The sequence below is a fragment of the Coenobita brevimanus genome, chromosome 50, assembly GCF_032717465.1.
Source record: "Coenobita brevimanus isolate Jiangsu-jjx chromosome 50, ASM3271746v2, whole genome shotgun sequence".
Lineage (NCBI taxonomy): Eukaryota > Metazoa > Arthropoda > Malacostraca > Decapoda > Coenobitidae > Coenobita > Coenobita brevimanus.
This window is the reverse complement of record NC_137003.1, coordinates 55,464,511-55,488,462: the sequence shown is the minus strand read 5'-3', so window position 1 is coordinate 55,488,462 and position 23,952 is coordinate 55,464,511. Positions and strand designations below refer to the sequence as shown.

At 39.9% G+C, this 23,952-nt stretch overlaps 1 protein-coding gene across 1 annotated transcript in view; it reads right to left on the bottom strand.

The window, feature by feature from the left end:
• The window catches only part of Ge-1 (Enhancer of mRNA-decapping protein 4 homolog Ge-1), a 78,891-nt gene extending 55,328 nt beyond the window's left edge, over positions 1-23,563 (bottom strand). The window contains exons 1-8 of the mRNA XM_080272351.1: positions 23,491-23,563; positions 17,844-17,921; positions 15,373-15,578; positions 14,536-14,734; positions 11,688-11,841; positions 10,629-10,814; positions 8,418-8,533; positions 6,650-6,848 (exon numbers count right to left, since the gene is read on the bottom strand). Coding sequence (XP_080128477.1) covers positions 6,650-6,848; positions 8,418-8,533; positions 10,629-10,814; positions 11,688-11,841; positions 14,536-14,734; positions 15,373-15,578; positions 17,844-17,920 — 1,137 coding nt within the window. The 5' untranslated portion in view covers position 17,921; positions 23,491-23,563. The remainder of the gene's footprint in view (positions 1-6,649; positions 6,849-8,417; positions 8,534-10,628; positions 10,815-11,687; positions 11,842-14,535; positions 14,735-15,372; positions 15,579-17,843; positions 17,922-23,490) is intronic.
• Between the last annotated feature and the right edge of the window lie 389 nt (positions 23,564-23,952).

Here is a 23,952-nt window from a genome sequence, read left to right as displayed (position 1 = left end):
ACACTCTCTTTAATGCCGTCATCCACAGACTTCCTCACTTCACCTCCTTCACAAACCTCATTATTCCTTAGCCTTTCCACTCTCCACACACTTAACACATTCCTCAACATCTACATTTCCACTGCTCTTAATTTTGACTTTCATTTATGTTCCACATCATAGTTCCACACATTACAGTAGTTTTATCATCATCATCATCATCATCATCTGGACCTCCCTTGCCACCCTCGGGCAGCATGAGGAGTAGCAATGTCCAGACAACCCAAATTTGCCCAATCCAACGGGCCACGCTTCCATTCGCTCACCATTCAAGCTCCCAGAATCCTGGTTCAATCAATGACATCAATATTGAATCTGGTACAGTAGTATTGCAGTTTTTATAAGGGACGCCGACAGCCATCACCAGGCCGGGGCAACATTATCGACAACGGGCCCTTTCCCCTGGAAACTGTGCTGAATATATTATACTCGAAGTCTAGCTCACAGCTAGACTGCTCCCTGACCAGTGCCACGGCACACTGATGTACAGGCAAACCCCAATTTATGATACCCCTAGATGCGATACCCCGGAATAGTGATGGGGGTAGAAATACCACCCCACCCCACCCTGCCCATCGAAGGCCTATCCCCGGTTCTGCGATGGGTTTTTATTTTTTTTTTTACCGATTTTGATGATTTTTAGACATATTTTGTTTAGATTGATTTATAAACTGTGTTTTAGTCACAGGTGAAGAGAACACTGTCATTTGGGGTAAAAATTATCACCCATCAGATGGGGCACAAAAAAGTGTGGACAACTAGGTGGCTCAACAAAGAATATTTCGTGTTTGACCACTGAACTGTCATCTAACCTATCGCGGAATACATAATTTCAAATAAATATTAATAATTATGAAAGCCTTAAACAGTAAATATTTCATGCATTGATGAAAACTGTGACATCAATATATCATGTGTTTACATTCAGGATGTTCAAGGAAAAACACTTTGAAAATACAAAAGAATTCTAAATAAATGTTGGAAAATAAGAGAGAAGAATAAAAAGGAGCTTAGCAACCAGAACAGTAACTAAAACGATGTAAAGACAGGCTGTTGAAAAGGTTATCCTGATCACATCATCAGTCAACAAATCATGTGCTTACATTCGGGTTGTTCAAGGGAAAAAGCTTTGAAAATACAAAGGAATTTCTAAATAAATGTTGCAAAGTAAGAGAGAAGAAAATAAATGAGCTCAGCAACCATAACAGTAACTAAAACGACATAAAGAGGAGCTGTTGAAAAGGCTATCCCGATCACAACATCGATCACATTCCCCGTCACGAGAATTCCCCGTCAAAACATCAACGATTCTGTCACAACAATTTGCACCTTGGACAATTCTGCATCATTCACACATTACCATTATACATAACAGATGTTAATTAATTGTTCCGTGACCATCTGATGGTGAGATTATATACAATGCTGCTGCTTCTTCTCTACCGAGTTTGAAAATGAGTCAGAGATCGCAATCTCCAGTGACCTTGACTGGGTACAAGCGAGACGGGCACTGGTTTTAGGCTTAGGTTAGCTTCTTTTACAGTTGTTGGGCCATTTAGACTGGCTTTAAACTTTTTTTTTTCTTTTTTATCATTTGAGTGGGTTTAGGACTTGGTTGGGGGGGACACCCAAGGCTCAAAAACGCATCCCTATACATGTTAAATCTACCCCAAGATACGATACCCTGCCTAGCGATGGGTCTGTACTTAACCAATTGCATTGTTAAACTGGAGTATACCTTTACTGTAAAAAAAAAAAAAAAAAAAAAAAAAAAAAAAAAAAACTATATAGTACGTATTTGTTTATGTATATATCATTCTGAATGACTGATACATCTCTAAGAGGATAAAAGAAAAGAAGACACCAGGTCGGAGTTTTTTTTATATCCTTCGGCCCCTTCAACATGACAGAAATACAGTGATTCACAACTCTGTACTGTAAATGTTATACACAGCCTTGTTTTAAAGTTTCTGGACAAAACTATTTTCTTTTATATATTTTCTGTAAAAATCCAATGTGTCATTAGAAAGTGAACTTTTTTTTTTATGCAAGAAAGAAGGAACCAAAGGCCAGAGCCCACAAACCATTCCTTCCAAGAAAACACAAAAACAATACAAAAGAGAGCCAAATTCAAGATCTATGTTATACAGTATTTTCATCCTTCTTAACACTATCTTCGAAGGCTCATGCCTCCCCCTCAGGCCTGGGCCCAAAGGATTAACCCCAACTGCTCCCCCGTCTCCTCGGCCCTAATTTTTTATATAAAACTACAGTAAGTTCAAAAAGTTATGTTTACGTTATTAATTTCACCAAGTAAAAAACTGTAGTTATGAATTAGTAATGATTAAAATAACAAGTGGCAACTCTGATGCTCAGATCTGCTGCCATTTTTATTTCCTCTGCATCGTCTGTGTGGAAAGCAAGATGAGCAAAACCCTGGACGCTTCACCCACGTAGTCCCACAAAACACTTCCATACGTCATCCATGGTCGTCTAGAGACTGACTACCCCATGCACCACTCCATTCTAGAGTTGAGTCATTTCTATATTTATTGGCCAATAAACAGAAGCAAATTAGTTAGAATCATGAACAGCTAAAAGAGGTAAGATCAACCAACAAAAGGTTTTTACAAATTTTTGGTGCTCCTTAGAGTGAGGAAAAAGTTATTAAAGAACCAATGTTCGCTTGCTGTCAACAGCCCCTCGTGACAGCAAGACATGGGAAGCGTGGAGGTTTGGTTCCTGGATAGATGCTGCATTTGCATTTCTCCACTAACTCATAAAACCATTTACGACACTGAGTGGTAGCCACAGAACCAAATAATGGGGTGATGTGGAGCCTACTATGATGCCCCTGTTAACTGAGTGGGGATGCAAATGCAGCATCCATCCAGGAACCAAACCTCCACACACTTCCCCAAACCTTGTTGAGGTGAGGCACCATCCACACAAGGGAACACAGTTCACTGCATGGGCCAGCCCTGTAGAGGTGATTGCTTGCCTGCAGTTGATGGGTCTGCCTGACCAGACAGACTGTGATTGATCAATTGTTACTACTACCCACTCTAGGGATGTGTTTTCCTTCTTCTTCTTCTTCATCTTCCATCTTTTCCCACTTCTATATACGGTTTATACGGTATACAAGGTTTATGTGTTTGACTAATCTTCAACAAACAGCTTGGTCCTGTACCTCCTCCCCTGTAAGCCACTTCTCTCTCAGATCTTTGTTCATGCACTACGTCCACCTCCTCTTTAGCCTTCCTCTCTTCCTTCTTTGTACCTCTACTGCCACTACTCTCTTCCCCATACAATCTTTATGTCTTCTCATCAGCTGCCCATACCAATTTACTCTTCTTTCCTACACCTTCTTGGATGCCTTACCCACTTTCACTGTCCATTTTATTCTCTCACTTCTGACCCTGTCCAACTTCATTAATCCACACATCCGCCTCAACATTCTCATTGCTACATCCAACTTTTCCTCCTGCACTTACTTCACTGCCCACATCTCAGTCCCATGCATAAAACCCGGTCTCACAAAGTTTTTTATGTACCTTGCCCTTAAGCCTCATGTTCCTATCACACGGCACCCCTGATACCTTCAAATTCCTCCATCCCCCCTGCACTCTGTGGGTTATTTCTGCATCCAAGTCTCCATCCTCAGCCATTGTCAATCCTAGATATTTAAACTTCACTCTTTTCAGTCTATCTCCCTGCAAACTAATCACTGAATTCTGAACTTTGCTGAACCTCTGGTAGCCTGCTTTCTTACTACGGATCTTCAGTCCTCTGTATTATAGAGCCCCTCTCATTCTCCTAATTTTCTCTTCATCTCCTCTCTTCGGGCGCTGCACAGCACGATGTCATCTGCAAACAACATGCACAAGGGGGACTGATTTCTTACCCACAAGCCAGTACACCCATAATCAGATTAAAATGGCAAGGACTTATCCCCCAAATGCCGGGCTATTTTTAACACAGTCGTCACCTCACTACACGCAATTTCCTAAAAAAACAATGAAAATTGCTTGTTTTCAAAACTTAATATCTCGAAAACTATACCACTTAGGGAAATGAATTAACGACCATTTTACTCAACAACTCTTCTTCTTGCGAGTGAAAGTATCCACAAGTCTCTAGGTCACTGCTGATGAGTGATGACACGAGGAAGAGATATAATTTTCGGGCGAAAGCAGGACGTGTTCATGTGTCTGCCTGCAGCGCTGTCTATGACTTTGCTTTCAACGTGATAACTTCACTGCTAGATAAACTAGACACTGTTGCACCCAAGGCATGCCTCATGGCACTATCACTGATCCCATTTTTGGTATTATAAGTATGAGGGATGGCAAGGTGGATGATGCAATTGGATACAGGCAGAACGGAAGGAATCAGACAAATCAGAACCTGAAGACATCGTTGTACACCCGGCAAAAGCACGGGACAGACTGACTCTAGCCTGTGTGCTACGGAGAGACTCCCTCTCTACCCTTTGGTGGCGAGATGAAATGGCGGCTGGTTCAAACACTGGCGGGAAGACACTTGTGTGTATAGCTGTTATCTGGTGGCCATGTAGCACCCCAATTGTGACATGTATAAACGTTACCTGGCAGACAGGCTAAAAAAAAAAATCCCTGATTTTAAAATTTGCCTGTCAATCCTATGATGCTTCTGACCTGGGTACAAACCCTTATATATAACCTGTACAATAATTCTCACATACAGAATTTCTTCAGCACACCCTTCTTTCTCATACACCTCCAGACCTCCTGACATGGCACTCTGTTGTAGGCTTCTCCAAGTCAATGAATATCAGATGCAACCTTCTCTGCCTCTCCCTACGTTTCTCCATCATCTGCCTTGGTGCAAAAATTGCATTTGTCATCCCCCTACTCAGAATAGAACCACACTGAAGTATTTCTCCCCTACTGTTGTCTCTCTCCTATGCCTTCTCTCAGTAATTCTATCCTTCATTGTATGCAACATCAACTTGATCCTTCTATAACTGCCACAATCCTGGAGGTCTCCCTTCTCTTTAATTCTATCCATCACTGTATGCAACATCAACTTGATCCTTCTACAACTGCCACAGTCCTGGATGTCTCCCTTCTCTTTGTAGAGTACAATCACATTACTTTGCCACTTGTCTCGCATTTTCTCCTATACAGTACATAAATCTTTTTCAGCAAATTCAACATCAAAGCTATCCCCTTCTTCACCCCCACACGTCAAACCTCCACAGGTATCCCATTCCGCCATGCGGCTAGGCAAGTTGGGAAAGCATGGGGAACTGTCAACAAAGGCTGTTTGTTAAATGTTCCTCAACACTTGTAATAAAATGTACAATGCTTTTTAATCAGGAAGACTTAATGTAGCTTGCTTTTTCTATGACCAGACAGTTATACATTCCAACAGGTTTTTGTTGGTGTTATACCCCACCTACAGGGACAAGGAGTGTGTATGGTGTCATCCAAGAACCCGCAAAACCCAACACGGCTTTGGCTGAATTATGACTGATAAGCAGAATGTTACTGTAAATATGATGGTTTTCATTAAATATAAAGCAATAGTAATGCAGTGTAGAGTAAATTCAAAATATATAAAGTCCCATCCATCCATCCATTGCCAGACGCCATGTATCCCAAACGGGGTGGTCAAGAGCTTAGAGTTAATTGTTTTACAGGGAGGGGCACTAATCCTCCACCAACCCCACTTAATACGTAGGGATGCCAACAGCATCTGGTGTTCCCAGGCGGTCACCCATCCAAGTACTAACCAGACCCCCTAAAATAACAAAGGCCTGATTTGTACTAAACACATTTTGCGCAGTGATAAACTCTGCCCTGGAAAAAAAAAAAAAAGCCTGGGAAAGTCCAAGCTGCCCCGTCCACGTCCATCCACCCGAAGTTCCACTGACAGACCATGCAGACACAAACTCACTCTACTTACAATAAAAAGAAATGTCTTTGTTGGATTTTGCTAAAAAATATTGTTATAATTTAACATAGCTGAAAGTATACGACATACAATGGTCTGTTAACACTCAATCACCTTACCCCCACTCCACATCCCATCCCCCCCCACACAAGCACACATGCAGGCACATCACTCACTGCTTGCCTCTTGTGTCTCTCACCTCACTGCCACCACTTACTATGATTTTTTTCCTTTTTTCAAAAAGGTTTTTACTTTTCCTTTTTCAAATAAGTTTTTTATTACACTATGCTATCAAAATCATTTTTAACCTACCTCTTGGTAGATAAATTGTCATCTGAAGATGAAGATACTCCCTTCCCTGACATCCAAGCATTTCTCTATCCCTTGTCTTAGTTAGAGATCACCATTTATATACCAATTTAGCCACTGTAATTATTATTATTATTATTATTATTATTTTTTTTTTTTTTAGCCAAGTGAGGAGGAGGGGGTAAAAAATTTTTTCAAGAGGGCCAAGGGGGGAACTTCAGGAAAATTTTGGGATTTTGCCATATCAATTAGCCATATAAAATGGGTTTCAATGGTGTGCTTTAAATTTGCATGGTAAAATTACCAGTTACATTTGCCACACAAAATGAGAGTCTACTCTATGCATTAACTCCAATTAACATACCTTACGATGAATATCTGAGAGCATGAGAAAATTTGCAGTAGGGTCCATTGCAGCCTTAAATGCAAGTGGTGTTGGCAGGGAGTCTTGAGGTGTAGGCACAAACCTCAGCGTCTGGTGACATTGCCATGATTCACATGACCACACACGCAGCTCAGAGTTGTTGCATGCGCCAGTCACTGCATACTTCCAGAACTGCACACTAAACAGTCAAGAGTTTCATCAACACTTTATTCAACTCACTGACTCCCCCTTCCCCCCCCTTTTTGTTTTTATTGCTAATACTAAATATGGATTTAATCTTATGAATCTTTACTTTCCCTAAAACATTAAATTACTGGTTAACAGTACTGCACTACTGTGAATTCGTTTACATCCAATTACATTCATCAGTACTGATTACTGTGGTTTCTAAACTGGTATGGAGAAAAAAAAAAAAAAGTAACACTTAATTATGTACTGATACCATATGTATGAAAGGTTGAGAATAAAGACAGTGGACAGACTGATGAAACTAACATAAGTCTATCTATCTATCTATAGCCCGACACCCTAATCCCACAAAGGGTGGCTGCAGACAAAACACCTCCAAGTCACTCTGTCACCCACCATTTGACTACCCTCCCCCCAACTCATCCCCCCCTCCCTCATATACCTCTCAACTCCATCCCTCCACCTCATCTTTGGTCTACCCCTCCTTCTCCCTCCCTCCACCTCACCTACATACACCCTCTTAGTCAGTCGTTCATTCTCCATTCTCTCCACATGTTCAAACCACCTCAGTGTATTTCTCCTAATCTTCTCAACCACATCCACATCCACCCCACAGCGTTCCTTCACTTCTTCATTTGTCAACCTGTCCCTCCATGTCACTCCACATGTTCCTCTCAAGTAACTCATTTCCACTGTTCTCACTCTTGAATTGTTCCCCTCTTGCATGGCCCACGCCTCACTTCTATGCGTCAGGGTAGGGATCACAATACTATCATGCAGTGACTTCTTAACTTCCATACTCACCTCCCTATTTCTCATCACTGCTTTCAGTGAACCAACAATCTTCCTTCCCTGCTGTACCCTTTCATGCATTTCATCCCCCAAAGTTCCATCCTTACTCATCACACTACCCAAGTACTTGAATGCACTCACATTCTCCATATCCTCACCATCCAACCTCACTGTACATTCTGTGACTTCATTCCTCTCAAACACCATAACTTTACTTTTGTTTACATTAACTTTCAGCTTCCTCCTCCTACACACTGTCCTGAATTCATTCACCAAACCTTGCAACTCCCTTTCATCTTCACTCAACAATACTGTATCATCAGTAAACAGCAACACCAGAATCTTCCAAATCTCACCCTCATTCACTAGAGCCACCCCCACATCCACTGCCCTACCTTGCACCTCCTTTACAACCCCATCCATGTATATATTAAACAGCCATGGAGTCATCACACAACCCTGTTTCAGTCCTACACTGAGATCAAAGAACTCACTCAGCTCACCATCCACTAGCACCGTAGCCCTAGCTCCTTCATACATACTCTTCACAGCACTCAACAATTTCCCCTCCACTCCATATATTCTTAATAACTTCCACATACCTTGCCTATCTATTCTGTCATAAGCTTTCTCCAAGTCCATGAAGGCAGCATACACTTTCTTTCCCTTCTCTAGATACTTCTCCACTAAACATCTTAGAACAACTATCTAACATAAGTACTTAAATATAAAATTAATTACCATTCTCTCAATGGGCAACACTTACTCTGGACTGTGGTGCTTGTGATTGTCAAGGAAGAAGAGGGCTGAAAGTGGTTTTCCGTCATGAGGGTTCCACTGGTGCAAGCAGCGTGGGGACTTCTCCTCATCTGCCATATAAACCTGCACCAAAAACAAATGTTATATCCTCTCAATCTGATGAAGTACAAGGAGTGATCAAAAAGTTCAGTGAATGGTACTGCTACATAGAAATGAGTGGAAGTATGTAAGGGTTGCTGGCGGTTATTACATCACCTACCTTCCTAGTTGCCACGAGCCAGCAGACACCACAACAGCACAAGCCAGTGTGCTGTGGCAAGACATACAGGGAGGTCACGTCTGCCACATCTGATGCATTTGGGGAAATGTCAAAGTTTGAGCAACATGCAGTATCCTGACAATTCTGATGGGGAAAAATATTCCACTCATGTTGCATCCATCTTATTTACCTGCCTTGGCACCTTGTGACTTCTGCTTGTTCCCAAAATTGAAGCACATGATGAAAGGGAGTCGTTATGAAACGACTGAAGAATCAAATACAAGACTACGAGCCTTCTGAAGGAGATCAAAAAGGAAGACTTCCAGCAATGTTTCAGGCAGTGGCAGGAATGGTGGAAAAGTGTGTGTGTGTGTGTGTGTGCAGGAGGGGAGTACTTTGAAGGGGATGAATAATGTATGCACCTAATGTTCAATAAAATACTGTTATTCTAACATTCACCAAACTTTTTGATCACTCCTCGTCTATCTGTACAGTACTGTATTAAGTTTCTGTTTTCTCCAGATATTTACATATATAGCTTTTATTTTCCATTTCATTACTACAGATATCTCCTCAGACCCAATAAAATTGTCTGGAGGTAGAGAATATAATGAAATATACTATATTACACTGGACTAGTGGGACTAAGGCACTGGAGGCTGCGTCATTATAGCACTAACCAAACACATAACCCTGATCTCATATTCAGGGGTTGATTAAATTAATAACCAATGAGACCCATTCCCTAGCCTTTGGTTCCTTCTTCCTCGGGAAAAAAAAAAAAAAAAAAAAAAAAAAAAAAATCCCACTTCATCAATAAGGCAAACCAAATTTCATGCAGCCACAATAATCAACTTCTGCCACTGGCCCATTCTGTCAGGTGAAAATAAACTGACTATGACTTGCACACAACTCCCTGTCCCATATATGATTAGTTTTACCAGGAAGGATAAGCAAGACTGAGAGCCATATCGCAGTAGCAGGATGATGATCATAAACAATTACAGTGACCCCTTCAAATGCACTGGTTCAGTATGCTTGGACTCTAATTTCAGGGTAGCTAAAAGCTACACCAGCAGCAGCAACAGCAGAGTAACCCCAGTATGTCTGGCTGAGCAGACCCATGAACCATAGACAAATAATCACTCATGCTGAGCCATCCTGTGTAGTGAACCCATGTTCCCTTGTGGTGGATAGCACTTCACCACAGCAAGGGGCAGGATTTTATATGCACAGAAGTCCAGGTTAACATTCTAGTGGTGCATATGGAGGGGTCATTGTACCATCAATTTCCTAGCAAAGGTAAGATTTGTTTTGTCTCTGTTTCCAGTTTTTCCTTCAACAATTAATCAGAGCTATGAGAGGGAAGTGAATTAATGTTTGCCATTAATTCACAGGCAATAAGCATGCTATTTTAATGCATTCCACTGGGAGGAATATCACATGAAAACTACGTAAGAAAATCTACATGATACGAAGCCTACACTCAAATGAAAATTAAGCGCTATTACAAGCTCCTCACTGTATTCTGGTTACTGTTTGGGGGAGAGGGGTGGAACTTTCACCCAAAGTACAGGAGTTAGATCAATGCTTTCTCAGAAAGCAATCAGGCACCACTTGTATATAGTGGGTACTTATGACACAAACACCAAGGCTTATGACTATTACTATAGTTTTCTTCCCCCCACCCCCACAAATGTGCACTATTTTTACCATCTTGTTACTCTTTACCCATGAACACTATCTTGGCCTATGTCAATGACAACAGCTAACTCCTTCCATCATGAAAAGTTACAATTTGCCAAAAAACAAAGGTTACAGTACAGCAAATTACTGATAACTGTTAGTTTGGCATGATGGCAAAAAGATAAATGTTGCTTCCAAAAATCACAAAAAATAATTTTTGTCAAGAAATCTTGCTGTATATCTAATTCTTGGCTTACTCTGAAAATGACTAACCTGGAAGAATTTAACATTTCCATCCAGGGCAGCAGTGGCAAGTGCAGTACCATCAGGACTGAAGGCAGCATCAGTGATGGGCTCCGAATGTTGTTCCATCAGCTGGTAGCCGGTAGTCACCTGCTCTCGCCTCACCTGGCCTCCTCCATGGTCACGTACTACCACTCCAACATTCCAGATCTCGGCCTATCTCCACAAAGGTTAGAAATATTAAATGTCAATGAACTGATACCATATAGGTAAAGTAAATATCACGCCACTGAAAAGTCAATACCTGTATAAACTTCAAGCAACAAACTATGGTTAAGCGGGCTTTGTTTCACGTCAGAAAAGATAACAGACTCTCATATGCATTTTTATTTAATGTTACATCTATGTATGACAATATAACATAAGCAGAATTCATTCATTCATTCATCATCTAATCCAGTGTTGCCCACTGAGGTGCGTGGAAGACCGGGGCTAGGCAAGTTGGTCCTGACACTGAAGATGAGAGTGACCAGCCTCACTCATCCTTGAATGGCATTACATGAGGAATAAACTCCAACCACGCCTGGATAAAAACCTGCACGGGCTCAATCTGACTGAAGTGCCAAGATTACCCACTAAACCACCATGCACCATAATTTGGATATAAGATTACCACCCACCATAGTAAATAGTTTCCTGCTGTATAGGAAACCATTTGGCTTGTAACTCAGTGTAGAGTCACTAGTACACAGAATAAAGAAGAAAGAATGAAAGAAACAGAGACAGAAGAGAAAAGAAGGAAAGAAGAGAGGAAAGGGCAGGCACCTGAGAGCAGCACTACATCGAGTGAGTGGATGATGAGTGCCCCCACCTACTACCATTACTTAAAATTATTTTCAAGCAACTACTGAAGAAGTCAGCACGTGCATCTTTCATCTGGAAAAGTTTTTTATTGGGAAGCTAAAACATATTTAGTTCTATTTGGACCAAAACTGTTGTGTTCCCCAATACAGAACTTTTCCAAATGTGAATTAAGAGTTCCACTTAAACAATTTTGGTACTGTAATATCAAGATATATAGTAGCATACACATGGACCATGGGTGAGTACAAGAAGGTATGCAGGGTCATCAGCATCATCACTTCCGCTGGCCTGCTCATCAGGAATGTAGGGGCACCAGATGACTCGGTGGTGGTCACTTGGCTGGTCTGACCGACTGTTCACCTCCAGCAGCATCTCAGCACTGACATGTAAGGAGGATAAGAATCATAAATAAGGCAAAAGGGCTAAAAGAAAATTCTATTTTAAATACAAGAATTAGCCAACACAGAATGTAAAACAAAACAACAAATCCAATACTGTACAATAATGAATAAATTAAGTGGAAACAAGTGAAAACAGTGCTGAAAAGTGCAAACACCCATCACAACACTCTAAGATCACCCAAAACTTTTTAGACAATAAGCCCATAGTTAGAAAGAAAATGCTTTGTATAACTAGTGGTAATACAGACAAAGAAAAAAAAAAAAAGGCCAATTTAAAAGTGATCGTAAAGTACGAACCGATCGTTTCTATCCAAATATTGCATCCTTACATAACATCACTAGTAAACCATTTACTGGATATTGCACACTACGACAGAGTTCCACTAATTCCTTATTGCCAGGTCTTCTACTCTCATACATTTGGGTCATTTAGCACATGGTATAGTAGTTATGTATGGCAATGTTGCAACAAGTTTGATATTAATGCCTTCAAAACTATGTCGTTTATTTCACTGATGTCATGGTACTGTCAAACTATGTCATTCAGTTTATGAGACTCATCAAGGTGGAGAGTCAGACACAGCTCTTGTTAACCCATTCACTATAAGAGCTTTCCTTAGTTGAAAATCCTGTGGAGGTAGCACAAATATATCAGAAACTGAGTCACTGGATTCATGAAGTTAAACCTGGTCCCAAGCATCCACTGCAACTACCAACATTCTTCTACACTGAAACATCAAGGGGATGGAAGAATCGCTCACCCTCTGAACATCATATGAAAATGCTTTGTCTGGTATCATTTTTACAGTAATCAAACTTAGCACAATGCCTGCCACACCACATACTCTCATCTATCATTCTCCGCATCATTAACATGCTAAGTAAAAATTATAACATGCATAACATCACATTTTATCTAGCCATTTTGATATCTGATATTAGCTACTGGTTTGAGAGGTCTCACCATCTGAGCTCAACAAAACAATGTTCACTCAACCACCCCCATTACCAGTCTGCATTAGCCAGCAACAATTTAAGTTATGAAATGCAGATTGTCCTTTCCTAATACATCTGACCAATTTAAAATGCCACACACTTTTCTCTGCAAAATCACTCCTCTCTAAATATCTCCATGTGGGGACGTGGCCAGTTTGCACATCTCCGGCAGTAGCAAGTTACCCTTTTAGACACTCAAATATAAAAGATGAATCTGGAATATTATTTTAAAAAGCTGAAAAGGCACCTGGAACAGCATTAAGTTGAAAAACACTTGAAAAATATTTGGCAAAATATTTTTCTTATATGAACAAGACTTTATAACATGCTACTGTGCTCATAAGCAACGGTTTCCTCTCAGCAACCACCCCAAGATATAGTGGCATTACCATATCTTTTTCATCAATTATGTGTGTTGAATACTAAAATGCAAACTCAAAATTCTAAAACCAACATTGGAAAGCCAGTACAGGTCTGTGACTTTGGAAACCACAAAGAGGCATTCTTCCTAAGTACTGTACATCTTCATGTGGTGGAGATTAGCTCACCTGAGCTGGTCAAACCACCCATGGCTAGCTTTGAAGGTCTCGCTAGCATCAGGATCCCGCCTCACCTTCATTTCCTACCATAGTGAGAGAGCCTTGGTGCAAAGAATTGCCTGGCTAATGCATGCCTTCTGCCGGTTCTGATCCTCCACCCACGTGCGCAGCATCCGCTCCAGCTCCTCTGTCCCAGGCTCTCTCTGGCAGGTGATACGGGAGGTAGATAAGGTTGCAACCTCCCCAGCCTTAATGGCCTCCCCCTGCTTGATAATGGTGGAGATGGTTGACTGGGCCAGGTGGAGAGCCGAGAAGATAGCACACGCACCCTCCCCTTTTTGTGGTGCTTAAGAACGTCTAGCTTGACTTTTAGACACAGTTTTACGCACACACTTTGCGGGAACATCACCAGCACCAACATTAGCAGGCTGCTTACCACCTCGACTAGGGCCTCCACTAGCACCACCACTAGCCCCACCACATGAAGCACCCTTACTGGACACGATCACACTTATTTAGGCCAAAAAACACACAAAATCGCACTCCACACAACGATTTGTATCACTGCTCTACTCACGACACTGCTCGTACTCAGTTAAGAATCACTACGATAGTGGCTTGCATGACGTTGGTGATGCAACACGATGCGTAGTGGGCGAGCGTAAGAGAGTTCTTCACTCTGAGATAGCCAGTGCGAGAAGAACAATATGGGTGTGTGCGGGGTAAGCAATGGCTGTAGGGACTGCATGAGCGTTTCTGTGCATCCTGGGAGGCAGGCGGGGTCAGTTGGCCACGGGAACGCGTGTGATTCAAAATTTTGGCCTATCGTCTGCGGACGTGACATTGGAGGGCCCATCGCTAAACCGGGGCGCGGCCATCATCTAACAGGGTATGGTGTTATTTGTAGCCCCATTGCTAAGCCGGGGTATCGTATATCGAAGTATTACTCTAATTCCTTGAGGCATACAAGGTTAAATACTATTTTGCTTGACATTCTGAGAGGAAACTATGAACTCTGTACTTTATTTCAGCAAATGCCAAACAATCTTAATTGACACAGGAAACCTTGCAACAACCAGTGAGTTAACCTCTGCCTGAGACAACAACAATTATAATAATACAGGTTGATATACTAACTTGAGAGATCCAGCTGTAGTGGAGTCTGTAACCTCAACCACATAGAGTGTACCAAATTGGTCTGTGAATGCAAGAATAACTCTGTTGGGGATGTGGGCAAAGGCCAGATCCCGCAGCATGCCTCGGATGTTCTTCACAAGTCCACGGTCACCAGACTTGCTGTGAATGATGCGCACCATTCCACTTGTCTTTTGGGGAGCTAAAAGGGAGGAAAAAATTCTATGAAATGAGTGAATCATTTTAAAATCACAGTACAGTACTATGTACACATAAGAAAACTGTATGACCAGCTCTTATTGCATGTACAATTGTACATACATACATACAAACATAAAAATGACATCACACATCCTCTTAACGAATCCCTTTACTGGGGTTGAACATGAAACTGATGATGTATTCTGAGGAATGGAAACTAAACCAAGTGCCACATCCTGCTAATTATTTCTAAAGAGTTGCAGGAGGCTGAAAGGTAAAAATAAATCTATGATGCATACTGTAAAATGATCTGTCACAATGTGAGATTCTTGCTTGGACTTTAACTCCATCTGCTTGTAGCTGAATGTTTCCTACCTACAAGTGATGATTGTGTGGCTAGTCAACAATCAATAAGAGGCTGTGCATACTGGACAGAAAGAGAAAAAAAAAAGTTAATTATTTTATGGACTTGAATCACTGTGTTAAATGGCTCTTTGACAGAAACAGAATGCCAGAGTTTTGAACTGTCAAATCACTGGAAGAAACCAACTATGGAAAATTTCTGTGTTGGTCTGCAACAGTAATTTGACTACATGGGAAATGTATGTAGATGAATGGAGAGTATCATAAAGGCATTACCTTTGATGGCATATGCAAGGTAGTCTCCAGCACAGTGTTGGGCAACCATGTTGCCAGGGAGATAGTGGTGATCCCATGGGTAATTCGTGATGTTGCGGGTGGTAATAGCAGAGGAGCCAGAGGTATGGTCTGTAGGGCCCACCTCAACACGCACTTCATTACCTACCACACGGCTACTCCAGTGGTCCTCACTACCCTGAAATGAACTAACACACAAACACAATAATTACTAACACAAATCTCCAACCAAAAAATCTCTACAGAAATTCTCACCACTTTTCTTTATAAAAACTGAATGCTCAAACAATTCCATCTTCATCACTGTCCTAAACTTAATCCCCACTAAATAACGAGACAGATGCCTCCAGAAACCAGAACACTTAAATATAATAACTAACACAGTACCCTACGAACATATTCAAGTCTTTAAAATCATGGCTCCACCTCATAGGCAAAAACCATTCACACATACTTATTTTATATCTATTTTTAGTGCATACTTCCCTGCAACCTGCAGAACATGGTCACTGTTAAATGGTCATTATCACAGAATAAGTAAATAAATAAATAAATAAATAACTGAACACAAAAAGTACCGATATGTACACAATTCATGAGCATCTCTGTAAGACAATCAATCATCCATCAACGATCTTCTGGAAATTCTTTTCCTTCCTAATTACCACATCTCTTACATTTCTTAATCTCCCTCTCCCTCTCTCTCTCTTCAAAGTGCCTGCTTTCATTGTCAAACTAACTTCCAGATGAGGCCCTCCCCAACAAAAAGTACAAACACGCTGTGAGTAAACGTCAGAAAATACAAATGAAAGTAAAGTACAAACAAGCATAACAACATATTCTTTCAAATATAACCTGAATGTTTAACAGGAGATTGTGATATCTACCGTACAAATCTTTAGTGGTCAGAATCACAGATGTTGCATGGTTTTACTGAATGCCAAAATCTTAAAACAGTAATCCCTCATTTATCCAGAAATAATAAGAGCCAAAGGCATGTCCAGGTAGTGGCAACATCCAGATAATGAACACTATTCCCCTACCATACCCACACCCTACCTATACCCAACCTCCAACCTATACCAAACCTTTTTATTATTATTTTATTTTTATTTTTTATTAATTTATTTTTATTTTTTTTTACATTATGTTAGACATCATTTTGGTCAGAAAAATTATGGTCTATTTTTTGGTGTGGAATATATATATATATATATATATATATATATATATCTTTTTACATCTCAACACCCAGTGTGAAACATCCAGGGAAAAAGCACCTCCGAGGTGGAAGGGTTAACTGAGAAAATAATAGTCGATTGGAATGCAAAAAACTAAGGAAAATGACAGACATCATACCAACTTGAATGATTGTAAAACAGATGCAAGTAGTGAACCGATACAGTGGTACAGTACTGCTGTATTTCAAGTACTGTATGTTCAACATTATACTACAAGTACTTGTGCAATGTTTCTTTGCCATGGAACCACCTTCATAAATGATGAGTTTATAAACTGCAGAGTTATAGCAGTTGTTTTTCATGAGTGACAATTTCATGCAAGTGAAAAATCCTGCTGAGAATTATTGCAGCTGCCCAGTTGGCATCTCCGCATTCACAGTTTCTTGTGCCATACTATGAGTCAGTCTCTGTTCATCTCATCACCTTACTGCTTTTTACTATCATCTCATCATCACCAACCTAAAAGCACTGACATGAGAGGCAGTGCTGATAGCAAAATGGAAGAAAATGAGAAGGGAAAAGGAAGGAAACAAGGCAACAACATTGGAATGTGAAGTATTCAGTTACTATCCATTTTTATTTTCCATTAGTCCGTTGATGGTGTTTCTGGGAAGAAAAATAACTTTCTAGCAGCAATTTTTGATGCATCTTTAAATTTATGAACCACGACTGACCCCTATACAGTTATCTGTTTACCGAAGCATAAATTTACATCTGTGAGGAATAACTGTGGCTTTACGTACCATATTTGGCTCTTTTGGGGAAACCTATCCCTCCAAATATCAAGGGTATGCTGTTCACAGGGTCTGGTGCAAGAGAAAAGCATAGGTGATCTTGGCATACCCTGCATACAGCAGTTCTTAACGAGTCAGGAATATGTTCCATTATATCACAACTTTTTCCATACAGCTACTTCACACTGAACATCAGATGAAACTGATAAATCAGTATTACTGGTAACAGTGGAACTTTAAATGGGCATTTTTGGCAAACTATGTGCACTTAGTAGCAAGAAAGTAATATTAAAATGGCAACATAAAAAGACAATTGGTACCATACCACAGCTGATTATGCAGATTTACAAAAGGAAGATTCAGTTTACAGAAAAATTCAACAAACCCATTATTTCAGCAGAGCTAGAGTACTAATTAGGCTATGAGGATTTTAATTTAGTCCTATTGAAATGGTACAGTATATACTAGAGAAACTTACATGGTCTGTGTTGTCGAGTTGGTAGAAGGAAGCACTGGGTGCCGCCCTGGGCTATCTTTATATCCTCCACAATCCATCCTAGTCATAAAAGAAACAGAATTAACACTACATAATCTATGGCTTGGCCTTCAACTTCTTCTGATATACTGTAATAAGAACCATTCTGACACTGTATCAACATTCAAACCTAAGTGACCTGCAACAGAAACAGATGTTGAGTGAAATAAATCACATCAAAAACCAAAAACACATTTACATTTCAGAATTTCTTGGTGGGCACTTGTGCAAATTAACTTCAGTACTCTACTACCAGTATGCATTAGCTACTTTCATACCCCAATAAGTACTAAGTATGGTAAAAACAAGACAGTATTGCAAAGGCGTCAAACTGGTGGCCCGTAGGCCACACATGGCTCTCAAAGAGAAGAGTGGCCCATTATGACTTAAAAAAGGAGAAATAACAAATGGAAAATCCCATAAAATTTATCATAAGATCAAGTGAACAAATCTTACATGCACAAGAAATATTTACTGATAATCAGATTGATAAAAATATCACTTGAATAATAATTTTGGTCAACAAATATGTCCCACAACTTTTATTTCAGTATCAATAACTTGAAGCAGAAGCCAATGCCACTGCAAGGGTTAGAAGGCATACCAACTTCTTAGATTGTCTGAATAAGCTGAGCCTTTCCTGTATTATATACTGTTCTATGTCGGTAGTATTTTCATTCGACAAGTTTCTAATATTATATCGCAAATTTAAAAACTGCATGCACTTTAACCCTTGGACACCAGGCTAAAATCTGCTTGCCCCTCACTTCAGTAAAAAAAAAAAAAAAAAAAAAAAACTTCTAAATTTAAAATCTTAGAAACTATAGTAGTAAGGGAAATGAATTAAAGGCCATATTGCTCACCAACTCTTCTTCTGGCAAATGAAAGTATCCCCAGGTCTGTAGGTCATTGCTTTGATGCTCAACAACATGAGGAAGAGGACAAATTTTCGATACGATAACAGGATGTGTTTGCCCATGTGCCCGCAGCCCCGACTATGGCTTTGCTCTCAACGTAATAGCCCTACCTTCTCCATTACTGTATAAACTAGACACAGTGGTGTCCAAGGCATGCCCCACGGCACTATCACTGAGCCCTTTTCTAAAAAGTATCATTGGAGCATAGCAGGGGAGGATGAGGCAAAAGTCCACGTGAGGTGGAAACAAAATCACACGAGAAAGGATAAGAAAAGATCATCCTACACTTGACAAAGTCACAGAGACGACTGAGGTATGGTTGGGCAGGCTGGTGGGAGTCTCCCCCGAGCTTTGGTGACGAGATAAAGTGGCAGCCACTTCAAAGTGTGCCAGGAAAACAAGTGTGGTTCTCACCGACATCCGGCACTGCAGCGCCACCAATGTTTTGACAGTTCCAACTGACATCCGGCAGTTAGGAGTTAAAGTAATAATGTATAGCAAGTGCGCAAATACAGGTATACTCTGGTTTAACAATGCAATTGGTTAGGTAAAAACTCATCATTTGATGGGGTATCGTATAGCAGGGCAGATTTAACATGCAAAGTAATGGGATGTGTTTTTCAGCCTTGGCTTTCCCCCACACCAAGTCCAAAATCCACCCAAATGAGCCCAAAAATAAGTTTAAAGCCAATCTAAATGGCCTAGTAGCTGTAAAAGAAGCTAACCTAACCCTAACACCTGCAAATAATTAAGTAAAACCAGAAAATGAAATCTGAAAATCATCAAATATAAGTGGAAAAAATCAAGCTTAGTAAACTGTACCCAAAAATGACAATATTCACCCCACCTATGGCTCAAACACATTAATCTAATTCTAAAAACAGTTTACCAGTATAAATCAACCTAAACACAATTTTAGTCTATCATCAAAATCAGTAAAAAAAAAAAAAAATCAAAACCCATCGTTAAATTGGTGTTTGGACATCGTTAGGCAGGGTATGATGGTAAAGTATACAGTATATATATATAGTGTATATATATACATATATATTTATATATATATATATATATATATATATATATATATATATATATACAGTATATATATAGGTTTCATAACAAGTACTCGTGGGCCATTCGGGCCTCTCGCACTTGCTCCTGCGGAGGGCTCTCGCATTTATGTGCTGTTCTACTGTAATGTTGTCACTTGGATTTTTTGCAGCAAACCAATTGATCGTGTTATTTGCAGCTTCAGGAATGGAACCCAAGTTGTCCGAATGCAAGTCCGAAATTCCTGTGGGCAAAAATTCTATGGAGATCCTATGCCAGGCGCCAGGAGCGGCGTTTTTTTGGTCAAACTGTGATCGCTCATTAAATAATAGTAAAAGTTTTTCAATCGTGATGGAACCAGGTTTTTTCACATCAGCGAATTTTTTGTGATTTCTGTGCCAATTTTGGTGTGATTTGAATGTGTAGTTTCAGCTGCCCAAAATACACACACACACACACACACACACACATGGTTAGTGCTATAATATGTTGGATGCCAAATGCCCAAAGTATGTGTTGGGGGTGGTGGGGGAGCATGGGTTTCAGCACAGGCATCCTGTATTTTGACTGATCAGATTTTTTTTTTTTTTTTTTACTGCCAGGAAGAAAGAACCATAGGCCAGGGGCCTATAAACTGTTCCTTCCAAGACAAATGTGGATAATGACCTGGAAGGGTTCAGAAACCTCTGTGCATTAAAGGATATGGTACATCTATCTATCTATCTATTGCCAGACGCCTCAATCTCGTTTGGGGTGGCCACAAACAAATCGCCTCCACATCGTCCTGTCCCCCGCCATTTCACTGCCCTGCTCCCAACTCACACCCCCCTCTCTCATATACCTCTCCACCCCATCCCTCCATCTCATCCTCGGCCTCCCCCTCCCTCTTCACTCCTCCACCTCACTCACATACACTCTCTTAGTCAGTCTTTCACCTTCCATCCTCTCCACATGGCCAAACCACCTCAGTGTGTTCCTCATAACACTTCCTATCACATCCACATCCACACCACAACGCTCCTTTATATCCTCATTCGTCAGCCTGTCTCTCCATGTGACTCCACAGGCTCCTCTTAAATAACTCATTTCCACTGCTCTCACTCTTGACTTGTGTCCTTCCAACAATGGCCAAGCTTCGTTAGAGTTGGTATCACAATACTGTCATGTAGTAACTTTTTTGTGATACCAACTCTAATGTATGGAAGTGAAGCTTGGACATTGTTGGAAGGACACAAGTTATGGTACATAAAACTGGCAAATATTCAGTTTCAGCCAGAAAATTCACATGCATGTTTTTAATGTGTGTTTTATCTGGCAATAGATTGATAGATAGATAGTTTTTTTTTCACACTTCCTGGCTGAATTAGAGATAGTTCTCTGTGATTCTCTCTGGGGAAAATGCTACACTTCATATTTAGTAAATGGGAGGGGGGGGGGATTATTCAACTACAAGCTGCATCCATTATAGCATACATTTAAATTACTTAGCCTGACCTGACCTAATCTAATCTAACTTAACAACCTAACTTTAACTGAACTGCAACAGCAGATGAAGTTGCGAGCTGTAGAATCCCCGTCCTCACCTCCTTACTAAACTCAGTGCTGTACTAGACAAAGCATTTGCAACAAAAAAGTCAATGAGAAGATCCCTCTTAATTCAGCCTTAAAATGTCAAAAAGCACTTTTTTTTCTTTGCAAATTTTGGGGCTGAAACTTAATACAGTACATACCATGTAATTATAGTGCTCTGGCACAGTGTCAGCAAAAACACAACATGAAATAAAAGAATACAGCATAAAAAATTATGGACAAATCAAATCTAAAAGCTAGAACAGAGGCCAAAAACAATTAATAAAATAAACATAGTAAATATAATGCATGTAATCTTTCATATATGCAGGACCATCCCCATACATTCATGGATTTCACCATCATTAACAACAAATATTGTACATAAACAGCCCATCAAAAGATAATTCAGGTACATACTTAAACTCTACACATTTATTATCCATAATATGTCTCCCTTGGACACCGGAGGCAAGGTAAACATGTGAACTCGTTGACTGCACCAGTCAGTGTATCCTAACCTAACCTAACAACATAGCAAAAACAGGACTGAAAAGTATAAAGGATGGGCAGCTAATACAAGGGCTATGCCCCACCTACTACAGCTCTTAACCTAACCAAGCTTAACCCAGATGTGGGGGGTTTACCACACCCCCCTTAATTTTAACCACCTGGGATTGCCATTAAACCAAACCTTGAAAGACCCCAATACCTATCAGACTTGTAACATAACCCATCCTAATCAACCTGTGAACCTGCCACCCAGCATTACACATATATCACTGAGAATTATGTTGTTTGGCACAAATAATGTCATTAATAAGCTGCACAATGTAAGGCTGTTCCTAATAGGATAAGCCATCAACAATGAAGTAAAAAATACAACGATATCTTCAGTGCAGGTCAGACAAATAATAGATGATTTCCTTTACTTCTGTAAATCATTAATGACCTGACCTGACTAATCTTAACCAAGCATTTTTTCAAGGGGTACATCTCCTACCTTCATGTTGGTCACCATTACGAATATAAACAAACACAATTATTATAAGGACATTAAACCTGAGTTGTAAGGGAAGTGCAAGGAAAAAAAAAAATTCAATATTTTCTTTCATAAGAGCATCACAATTATGAATTTCCTTTTGACTGCTGAGATACCTCACACAGTACAGTATTACCTTCATTTTCTAAGAAATATTATTGTAAATGAATACCGTAATAAAAAATGGTGAATTCTGACAAATATTATCATACCTGAGAATGTTTTGGGTCTTCTTAATGGCAAAGGCACCCAGTTTATATTCTTCAATCACATTCTATAGGTTAAGTTAGTTTAGGTACAAGATTTAGCTAGCTTACTGCCTAAACAAACCTAAAGAGACTGCAATATAAATGGCTATTACGGATTGCACTACTTTGTGATGTACAATAACTATCACCAAAACCTAAACACTGCCTCTAATCTCAGGTAACAGTTCAGTAGAAATTAATGCCCAATTGCAACAACACTGCAGAGTTAATAAAAATTTAAAAAAACGTTTGATATATCAAGAAACAGAATTAAATCCCCCAAACTGACAGTTGTAAGGTATGAAAACAAACAATTATAAGTGGCATTTCCTTAGGTAGACATGTATGCTGTACAATTCAAAATTGATAAAATCCATAAATATATGCTCCTGCAGGTTCTTTTATTCTATATCAACATCTTCAGCAGTGGTTTCATCTGTTCTACATTAATTTTTAGGCACTTTTACTCTAAGGTAAGCATCAAATCAGGCCACTCCAAACATGTTTTGCTACATACTGGGATTAATTAATTATATTTGTCATACGGAAAACCTGAAGAGATGTCCAAACCTTTACGATACACTCATATGACGACGCTCATCACTGTGCCACTACAAAGTGCCAAGGTTAGTGAAATTTTCTTGATGCAATAAGACGTGAAAAGTACGTGTCCTTTAAATCCTTGAATGCATTATGTGGTACTCAAAATACACTATTGCAATATTAGAACAGTAGCAATCCACACTGTCAACACTGCAACATACCTTGAAATAGTAAAAATGTCCTTGTTAAGCAGCAAAATGGATATTCTCGAAGTTTAACTTGTCACTCGACAGCAGATGCCCTCTAATAATTTGTCTTGGCTTGTGTCAAAATGTAAATCTAAATAAAAATACAAAACTGACCATGCTTCACGATTAAAATACTTTTTAACCATCTGATTAGCACCCTTAAGATAAGGTTACTAATAAAGTACACCATACCTTGCAACAAATTACGAATGAATGTGAACAGTGCGGAATTGAAGATTGTATCCAAGCAGAATGCCGGTAATACCCGAAATTTAATAACAAATCCAAAATAAATGAAACATTATAAAAGAAAAAGAGATTCATGCAGTCTTCGAAGTTAAATGAGATATGTTAAAGGATACATGACAAATGTAAGATCTGATTAATCTCCAAATGTAAAATGCGGCAGGAATAAGGTCATCGCTGTGACTGCGT